The sequence below is a fragment of the Taudactylus pleione genome, unplaced genomic scaffold, assembly GCF_031769625.1.
Source record: "Taudactylus pleione unplaced genomic scaffold, aTauple2 ptg000154l, whole genome shotgun sequence".
Classification (NCBI taxonomy): Eukaryota; Metazoa; Chordata; class Amphibia; order Anura; family Myobatrachidae; genus Taudactylus; species Taudactylus pleione.
In genome coordinates, this window is record NW_028284556.1 from 39,788,742 (window position 1) to 39,799,449 (window position 10,708).

The 10,708-nt window shown below is 47.6% G+C and overlaps 1 protein-coding gene across 1 annotated transcript; it reads right to left on the minus strand.

Moving 5' to 3' along the window:
• Positions 1–8,425: 8,425 nt before the first annotated feature.
• On the minus strand, positions 8,426–9,088 carry LOC148522168 (modulator of apoptosis 1-like). Its single transcript, XM_088474332.1, has one exon. It carries the CDS (start codon positions 9,086–9,088, stop codon positions 8,426–8,428), a length of 663 nt encoding a protein of 220 aa, XP_088330458.1.
• Positions 9,089–10,708: the final 1,620 nt, after the last annotated feature.

The following is a 10,708-nucleotide window of genomic DNA, read 5'->3' on the forward strand; positions in this document are numbered from 1 at the left end:
CATGTACTGAAGACACCGCCAGCAACATCCGCACTGCCAACACAGTCAGCAAACCTGCAATGAGGACACCACTGGCACCCCCACACTGCCAACACAGCCAACATACCTGCACTAAAGACACCGCTGGCACCCCTGCACTGCCGACACAGACAGCAAACCTGCACTAACACCCCGCTGGCACCGACCCCAACCACAGCCAGCAAACCTGCACTAAAGACATCTCTGGCACCCCCACACTGCGGACAGAACCAGCAAACCTGCACTAAGACACCGCTGGCACCTCCACACAGCCGACGCAGCCAGCATACCTGCTCTAAAGACACAGCTGGCACCCCTGCACTGCCGACAGAGCCAGCAAACCTGCACTAACACACCGCTGCACCCCAGCACTGCCGACACAGCCAGCAAACCTGCATCAAAGACACTGCTGGCACCCCCGCACTGCCAACATCACCGGTACCCTTCACTGAGGACACTGCCAGTACTGCAGCACTGCCATTCCAGGTACTGAGGACACCGTCAGCAACCCCGCTCTGCCGACACTGCTGTCACAGTAAGTGCACTATTGGTGTATCCAACCCACACTGTATAACACACTGTATCCATGTTGGAAATTAGAAACTGAACTACCACATGTTAGTGCCGCCCACTGTGTCACTTAGCTTAGTCAGCCAGCTAGCTGGATGCAACATTTTGGCCTTAACTAGATGAAGCAAATAATATTGTGAGGTGGTCAAAATTGATTGGAAATTACTGGAAATAAATGTTATTGAGGTTAATTATACTGTAGGAACAAAAACAGGCCCATTTTATGTGATTTTAGCTGTTTTTATGATTTTTTAAGAAAAAAATCCAGATCCAAAACACAAAATCAAAACACGGAGGTGAGGTTTTAGCAAAACCAATCCAGATCCAAAACCAGGGTAGATGCAGATCCAAAACCAAAACACGTGGGTCGGTGCACATCTCTAATAATTACCAGCTCCGAGGCAGATGCCCCGCAGCAGGATGCCTCATCTGCAATGGGCTGCCGACCTCGATCTGCTCCCGCCTGGCTGTACTGTCTGATGCCCGCTGCTGCTGGCCAACCTTAGTTGCCTCTCCGATGTCTTCCAGCTGTTCCCCCGGTCCCGATTGCGGTGGAATTGCTGTACTCCCACGAGCCGGCAGTCACGCTCTGGTGTCGACGCGTTGTCACACACAGGGGGGAGTGATGTGGGCTGTCACACACAGGGGGGAGGGAGGCGGGCTGTCACACACAGGGGGGAGGGAGGAGGGCTGTCACACACGGGGGAGGGAGGTGGGCTGTCACACACAGAGGGAGGGGGCTGTCACGCAGGGGGGAGGGATGTGGGCTGTCACACACAGGGGGGAGAGAGGTGGGCTGTCACACACAGGGGGGAGGGAGACGGGCTGTCACACACGGGAGAGGGAGACAGTTTCAGGCATACATGAGGAGCGGAAGTCTGGGGCATACTTGGGGAGGGGGAGGCACACTTGGGGTGCTGGTGGGCAGTGGCAGAGGCAGACTTGGGGAGGGGGTGGCACAGGCACACTTGGGGAGGGGGTGGCACAGGCACACTTGGGGAGGGGGTGACACAGGCACACTTTGGGTGGGATTTGCATAAGGCATATATGGTAAAGGGGATCAGAAGCATATTTGGGGAGTGAGATTTGATGGATACTTGGGGAGGGGAATCAGAGGCACACTTGGGGAATGCTGGCGGTAAAATGCACAGTTTGGAGGGATGGGGGCAGAGGCACACATAGAACTCTTTTGTGTTCCACTTTGTAAACAGTGCGTATAGCAGGCAAGGCAGGGGTACAATGGGAGCAGGGAGAGGAGGAGAATAAAGGAGGAGGAAAGTGGGGGGTGAGGAATGTAAAAGTCCGATAGGAAGGAGATGATGAGGGCTGTCTCCTAACTGTAGCCTTAGCTCTGCCCTCTTGAGAAGGGGGCCCGGAGAATTCAACTCTCATGCCCCATCCCTGCCCATATTTTATTATAGAAATTGAGAACAGTGAAGGTGTCTCCAAGGGTGAAATGTCTGGAGGGATGTAATTGTATTGTAAGCAGATGAGCTGCTGCGCTGTCCGCTTACCATAAATAAACACTAGCGAACACCACCACCATGGAACAACAGTAACACTGACTGCGGAGACTTCCAGGCACATAGGGGTCTATTTACTAAGCAGTGTGAAGGTGCCCACACACATAGTGATATTTTACACAATTTGGCCGATTTCGACGAATCGTGACGACGAATCGGGTAAAAAAAATACAAATCGTGAGTTTATACTCACGAGCACGATGCCGATGCGCGTCCCCGCTCGTCGTACATCGCATCTTCTGATCTGCCGTGCTGTAGGGCAGATTAGCCAATCTGGGATACAATGCATTGGCTGCAAGATGGATCTTTAGTCAGATTGGACATTTTTAACTCCAAATCGTGATCACGACAGCAAGGGAGCTCCCGTGAAAGTTCATGAGGAAATTGGCCATAAAATCGTATCATGAGGACATCGTTATGTGTGTGGGCACCTTTAGGAGACAGAGTGAAAAGTGATAGGGTGCCAGCCAATCAGCTCCCAACTGTCATTTTTCAAACACAGCCTGTGAGATGACAGTTGGGAGCTGATTGGCTTGTATCTTATCACTTTTCACTCTGTCTCCTAACACTGCTTAGTAAATAGACCCTATAGAGATGTAACATAACACCAGCTCTGCGGGCGGGCTGGTGTTATGTTACATCTCTATCTTCCTGGAGGTCTCCGCGGTCAGTGTAAGTTGTCCCGTGGTGGTGGGATGCTCCTCCCTAGTTGAAGGGGAGGTGTATTAGGGAAATTACTGACAGGGGCCCACAGTGTGCCCATGATACCGCCTGTGCAGTGCTACTGCTGCCTGTCACTACAAAGTAATTTGCGGTCAGGATGCGATCACAATGATCCTGACCACAAATTGCTTTGTAGTGACAGGCAGCAGTAGCACTGCACAGGCGGTATCATGGGCACACTGCGGGCTCTTCTCTGAGCCCGGTACATTAGTGCGGGCTGTACCCCCTGATGGTGGCCCTGGGCCACATCAGGGCCGCCTTGGCCAGATCCCAGCAGCAGCTGGGCGGGTGGGGGACAGGATGCTGCGAGCACTGAAAACAAATGCCTGCCTGTGCGGGTGGGGAGTGGGAGCAGGGGGCAGCCTGCAGAGGTGACTGGGTTCCTGACCTGCCTCTCTGGGAATGGAGGAGGCGGCTGGGAGTGCTGTTCACAGTCACCATAGTGCCCACACACACCAGGAAGGGAACGGGGAGCCGCCGCCCACAGCCCGCCCCTTCTCCCACCGTAGCATACCCAGCCGTCCGGAGACCCCTGCAGACTGAATATCTTCTACTCACACAGCATATGCAGTATGGCTGTGTCGTGTTGGGATATCAATTGGTGGAAAAGTGGATTATTAATGTAACCCTTTTCTCTTTTGGTCTTCACTATAAGGTTACTTAATTTAAACAGGCATCCCTCCCAGTTATTTAGGAGAAAGAGAGCTCCAGTTGCTCAGCTGGCTGGCAATTTTAAGTGCTACTTAACCCCTTATAGGTTTAGACAGTAAGAGGTACCCCACTTCCTGGCCGCTTACCCTATTGTACTGTAGGCTAAAGCAGTGAGTTAATGTGCCTGGGGTGATAACAAGTCAAGCACTACTCACTGTTCCAAGTGAGAGCAGTGCTGCTGCTGCAACTCCCTCCAGGGATCTCCTAGCTCCGCATGAGTCACCGTCTCCTTTCTTTAGTAGCACTGGCGGGGCTTCCCCTTACTCCAGTAGTGGGAGCCGCCGAGTACCTCCCCCAGCGTCTGGTCACTGATGATGCTGGCGCCACGTCACCGCTGCCGGGATCTCCTCCAGACCTATCACCTGCTCCGGACCTTCTCCAATGACGCCGGAGTCCTATCTCTGCAGCTGGCGCCTCCCTCAACGGTGATGCCGGTCACTGGTCGCAGTTGACCCGACCTCTTCCTAGTGGCGCCGGAAGAGCGCCTATATACCTTTTTACTAGCGCCGCGCGACCTCTCCTTTCCCGCTCACTGCGCGAGCTAACGGTCAGCTGACCGCTCGTGCCATTACTAGAACTTTCTATATGTATATATAGTTATAGGGACATAAACATAAAGCTCTGCCTTTGCTTTTTCCTCCACCAGCTCCCCTCACATTCTCCACAAATGTATATAATACAACAGTGGGACATTAAATATTTACACACATACATATTAACATCCTTATGCTTAACATTATATATTCTAAGTGTATAATCATTTACTGAGGTGCCGCACAGCTCCCCCAGCATTATGTGCATACACATACACACTATTGGACTATATGAACGCATATATGTTTTTAATATATACAGGTATTAACCATTGGCTACACCCTCCCCCTGGTGATCTTATTGTCTCTTATTTATACTAGATCACCATATTATAAATTAAGAATCTTGCATATACCAAGTACTGAACTTCTCCTCCCCTAGTCCTAGAATATTAAATTTGAATTTTATTCACTTTTATTAGGAATCCCCCTATTGAATAGGTTCATTCACCTTTTAATGTCCCATCCAAAATAAGGCCAGGAGTATACTACATGAGGGTGTACAGCTACCCTAGGGGTGTCACTGGGTGACCCCAATTGGTCGTATGTCAGCATCAGGGGAGGCCTAATGTTTCTTTTAGGGTGAGGGAGCTCTTCATGAAATTCACTACTTCCTGGACTGAAGTCCATGGGTGTAGTTTCCATTGGACTCTCCCGACTATCAGGCAACCTTTCTATACCCTTTTTCTCCCATTCTCCTGGAACTGGCAACTTTTTATTAGGCACTGTTTTCTTCCCGTGCTGATTATGGTCAGGAAAAGCTGGTATAGGACCCATATCGGAATAGTAATACCCATCTATCCCTTCCTCTTCTATTGGATCTTATTTAGTCTAAGTGCTAGGCCTAGGTATTTTGGGTGAAATGATCTGTTACCACTAAAATTGTATGCTTCCTTCTGCCATCAGATTAAAAGGTCAGAAAGTCAATGCAGACCAATTCCAAAGGTCCATTGGTGATGATATTCACCATAGGTGCTTTCTTTTCAGGTAAGGCTTTCCGCAAGATGCAATTTCCACAAGTTTTACAGTGTTTAACCACATCCTCTTCCATATTGGGCCAGTAAAACTGGTCTATAGTCAACCCAAGAGTTTTGTCAATCCCAAAATGCCCATGGTCATCATGCAATGCCCTAAGAACCCTATTCTGAAATTTTTCTGGTAACACCAATTGGACCTTTGTCTTTCCATTTTTAGTTACCATTTGCCTGTATAGAATCCCATTCTTCATCAACAGGTGTTGTCGTTGTCTATTTAATATTTTGGCTTTGTGATTAGTCAATTTTTGAGTACACAATGGGTATCCTTGTTTTATTCCAGTGAAAACATCCTGTATATATGGATCATTCATTTGTTCCATCTTTAACTGACTAGGACTCAATTGAGGTATATCCCCCATCTCTAATTGGGACATCCAACCGTATGCTAATGGTAAAGCAGCCCCAGTGGCTCCTAGAGCACTGATACACCCAGATTTGGGAGTATTTAATGTAATTTGATGACATAGTCCTTTAACTGCTGAGGCAGGGACCTCTATCCACTCTTGACTCTCATCTGCTATTGGTACCCGCTTTATCATGGAAAGCGCATCTGCATCTGTATTACAGTTTCCAAGCCTGTATTTCAAGCAAAACTGATATACTGACAGAGCTGCCAGCCACCTATGTCCGGTGGCATCAAGCTTTGCTGTCGCCTGAACATAAGTCAACGGATTACTATCCGTGTTTACCTCAAATTTTACCCCATACAGATAATCGTGAAATTTGTCTACCACTGCCCACTTAAGGGCTAAAAATTCCAACTTGTGGGCAGGATAATTCCTCTCGCTAGTAGACAATCCCCTACAAATAAAGGACACTGGTCGTCTTAATTCAGTTCCATGCTTTTGGTACAGCACCCCACCCAGTCCATCCAATGAGGCATCGATGTGAATCACGTAAGGCTTAGTAGGATCAGCATAGGCTAACACCGGTGTATTCGTTAAACTTTCCTTCAAACCCTGAAAGGCCACTTCGCATGCTTCTGTCCATCGCTCTCCAAATTCTTCTTTTACCCTAAAATAAGGTGGAAGGGATGTACCTTCTTTAGATTTTTTCTGCTTCCCAACTAGTGGATATCCTTTAGTTAAATTAGTTAGTGGCCGAGCAATCCGAGAGAACTGAGGTACAAACTGACGATAGTAATTGCAAAAGCCTAAAAAGGATCTTAGCTCTTTTAAATGTTTTGGTCAAGGCCACTCTTTTACGGCCTCTACTTTTGAAGGGTCAGTTGCAATACCCTCCCTGCTTACTATATGGCCAATGTATTTCACAGACCTTTGACAGAATTTTCATTTCTCTAGAGAGAGCTTGTATCCATGGTCCATCAATCGGTCTAATACTTTAAAAAGCCTTTGACTATGATCTTCCAAGGTCCGGCCAAAAACCACAATATCATCGAGATACACCACTACCTCTCTCAAATTCATATCTCCTACTGTTTTTTTCCATGCTCCGTTGAAATGTGGCAGGTGCCCCTTTAATCCCTTGAGGCATTTTCAGAAATTCAAAAAACCCCAAGGGACATATAAAGGCCGTCTTTTCAGAATCTTTGGGATTCATGGGGATTTGATAAAGTCCACTTCGTAAATCTAAAACTGAGAACCATTGGCTACCCAAAAGGCAATCCAATGCTTCATCAATTTTAGGAACCGTGTACTGATCGGTAATGGTTCTCTGATTTAAGGTACGATAGTCAATGCACATTCTAATCTCCCCGTGTTTTTTCCTTGCTATGACTATAGGAGAAGCAAATGGACTTTCTGACTCAATGATTACCTGTTGGTCCAATAGCCCTTTTAAATGCTGGCGGACATCTTCCAAATCGGCCGGTGCTAAGCGTCTGGACCTCTCTTGGAATGGAGTGTCATCCTTTAACCGTATATGATGTTCCACATCTTTGGCTAGACCAAAGTCCCATTCATGTTGAGAGAATACCGGACTCCTTTTTAAAAGGTCTTTAACTAATCCATCTTTCCCTATATCTGACACATCACTTTCCTTAAAACATATCAAAATCAGTGGGGGCCCAAGGAATTACTTTAGTATGTTCCTCCATTTCTATTTGTTGGTACACAGACAGGCACAGCGGATGAATCTTTAATGACTTAGCATAACTTGCTCCCCCAGCCTTTCTGCACCACTGTGCAAGGGTTTTAAATAAGTCCGCATTTGTCCCTGTGATGACGGACACAGCTCTCTCTTCGTTTGAATCTGGGCAGATCAGAGCCATGGTCTGAATTTCCCCCGCTACACCAACCACTTCAGTGGGCAATTTAAGAGTAATGGGAATATATCCCAAATAAGGGTAACTTTGATCACTCAATCCCCATAACACTAACCCAGATAAAGGGAGAATAGGGGTGTCAGCCAGGAATTGTTTATACCATCCCTCGAATATGATGGACACTTGAGATCCACTGTCCAATAAGACAGTACATTCATGATCATTTACCAATGCCAGTATCAGTGGAGCCGGCCCTAACAGCTCATCAGGCATTACTCCTCTCACTCCGGGACTCCCCATTGTGTTTGGACTTTTGTCTAGGGGACCGATGCAGAGTTCATCGATTGCCCTCGGGCATTTCCTGACTGTTCAAATTCTCTAACTTCACCTTGGACCTCACCAGGGCCTCTATCTTCCCAAGGATGGTTACACTGTGCAGCCCAGTGCCCTGGCCTCCTGCACCGAAAGCATTTTTGCAACCCTCTCCATCTGGGATGGTTACCCTGCCCCGGAGGTTGGGGGTAATTATCAGAGGACCTCCACCCCCTTCCTAACTATAAAGTCAACTGACTTACTTCCTCCCGCAAGGTTTCCATAGATCTAGCCAACTGCTCCAAACTTGGAGAATTGTCCTGTATGGTTGGCATAGCTACTTTTACCTTTTTTACAGTCTTTTCCCTTGACTCCACTAGAGCCTCTTCATGTTTTACCTCCCGCATTAACTGCATAAAAGTGGGGGGCTGTCGGCTAACTGTAGTATATCTTAATCTCTTAGCGGTGGGGTCAGAAGTCATAGCTCCTTCCAGTAGCTGCTGCATTCGGATTTTATCCACATTTCCAGTAACCATCCCACCCTTCTCCACAATCCTATGAATCAATTTATCTAGACGATAAATATAGGATGCTAGTTTCTCCCCATGCTCTTGATAGGTATGTTGAAATAAGTACAGGAGGTCATCAACCTCCTGAGGTGTCCCAAACTCCAGCTCCAGGGCTGCCATGTAGTCCCGAAAACTAGCATTTGGGTCACATCGACGAGCCGCCTGAACCACCTCTCAAGCATTCAGCCAACCTCTGTTTTTTTACAGAATCCGGGCATTGCCATTCATCTGATTGCTGGATGGTAGTCTCTCTCCTTACCTCGTACCCATCCTCACCAGCAGGAACTGGTTTTATACCCGAGAAAGGTCTCAATTGCCTATACCCCCCATCATAATGGATTCTTCCAAACTCTCCCACAATCTTATCCACCGCTGATATTATTACAGAATTTTGGTTGGATTCAGAACCAGAATCTGTCTCTCTGTTCTCCAGAGGGGGTATATTGTCTGTACCTAACCCTTGGTCTCCAGCTCCTACCTCTCCTATTGCCTCAAGTTCAATATTAGGCCACATCAGGCTCCATTTTTTCCCCGAAGCATCTATAGCTGGAATCATTGAGGGGATCATTTCCCGTTCAAGTGGCTTCTTATTGACTACTAACACAGCATAAATATCCCCAGCCTCATTTTTCCAGTGATCTACTATTCTAGGTTCCTTAATTCCATACAGTGGTTCCAATGTCAACTCAATTTCAGCACTTCTAGTGTCTTGGAGATTTCCCAATATGGCCACACTATTTGTTGGCGACACTCCCACCTTTCTACACCACTCCAAGATATCACTCCCTTGTATATGAGCCTGAGCCATGTTTTAAGAATGATCTCAGCAGTGCCTCCAAATGTAACCCTTTTCTCTTTTGGTCTTCACTATAAGGTTACTTAATGAAAACAGGCAGCCCTCCCAGTTATTTAGGAGAAAGAGAGCTCCAGTTGCTCAGCTGGCTGGCAATTTTAAGTGCTACTTAACCCCTTATAGGTTTAGACAGAAAGAGGTACCCCACTTCCTGGCCGCTTACCCTATTGTACTGTAGGCTAAAGCAGTGAGTTAATGTGCCTGGGGTATTAACAAGTCAAGCACTACTCACTGTTCCAAGTGAGAGCAGCGCTGCTGCTTCAACTCCCTCCAGGGATCTCCTAGCTCCGCATGAGTCACAGCCTCCTTTCTTTAGTAGCGCTGGCGGGGCTTCCCCTTACTCCAGTAGTGGGAGCTACCGAGTACCTCCCCCAGCGTCTGGTCACTGATGACGCTGGCGCTGCATCACCACTGCCGGGTTCTCCTCCAGAGCTATCACCTGCTCCGGACCTGCTGACGCCGGCTCCGCCTTCTCCAATGATGCCACTGCACTGCACTGCAGCTGGTGCCTCCCTCAATGGTGACGCCGGTCACTGGTCGCAGTTGACCCGACCTCTTCCTACTGGCGCCGGAAGCAGCCGCTCTGCCTCCGGACCTGAATGCCCCACACAGGCCTCCGCAAAGATTACTCAGCGCTCCGGCTGGCGCATGGTGAGTAGCCTTGCAGGCACTGGCGGGGGGAACAGCATTCTGCTTTATCAGCGCTAGAGCAGCCTACATATATACCTTTTTCCTAGCGCCAAGCGACCTCTCCTTTCCCGCTCACTGCGTGAGCTAACGGTCAGCTGACCGCTCGTGCCATTGCTAGAACTTTCTATATGTATATATAGTTATAGGGACATAAACATAAAGTTCTGCTTTTGCTTTTTCCTCCACCAGCTCCCCTCACATTCTCCACAAAAGTATATAATACAACAGGGGGACATTAAATATTTACACACATACATATTAACATCCTTATGCTTAACATTATATATTCAAAGTGTATAATCATTTACTGAAGTGTCGCACAGCTCCCCCAGCATTATGTACATACACATACACACTATGGGACTATATGAACGCATATATGTTTTTAATATATACATTGCCCCCTATATAAGCCAGGTATTAACCATTGGCTATATTAAAAAAAAGATGTGTTGACTATAAGGCGGCCATCTTAGTACACCCATGTGAAATCACATACACCCCCCTGCTGGAGGCTCCTACTGCGGCTGCGCAACAAGTTGAAAAGTCCTATCTGTATAATGGTGCATTCTTGAGGTAATAGTTTAAAACTGTCACTTTCTAATTTGCATGAACCCCAAAAGCACGTACCCTGAAACTATAGCTACCTAATAAACAAACCCCAAGTCTAAATTTGCCCCCTACCCTGACTTTTGCCTTCCCAAAAATCCCCCATAGACAACAGCAGAAAAGTGGTCCTAATTGAGAATGTCAGAAAAATGTGACAGTTGGAACTTTAGATTACTCCCAAATCCTAATTTTTTTATGTTTTTGCCCTGAAATTTGGCATGCAGCACCCAGCGACAGTTCTACCTGGCCTTGCCAAATTTCAGCTCGGTACCTCCA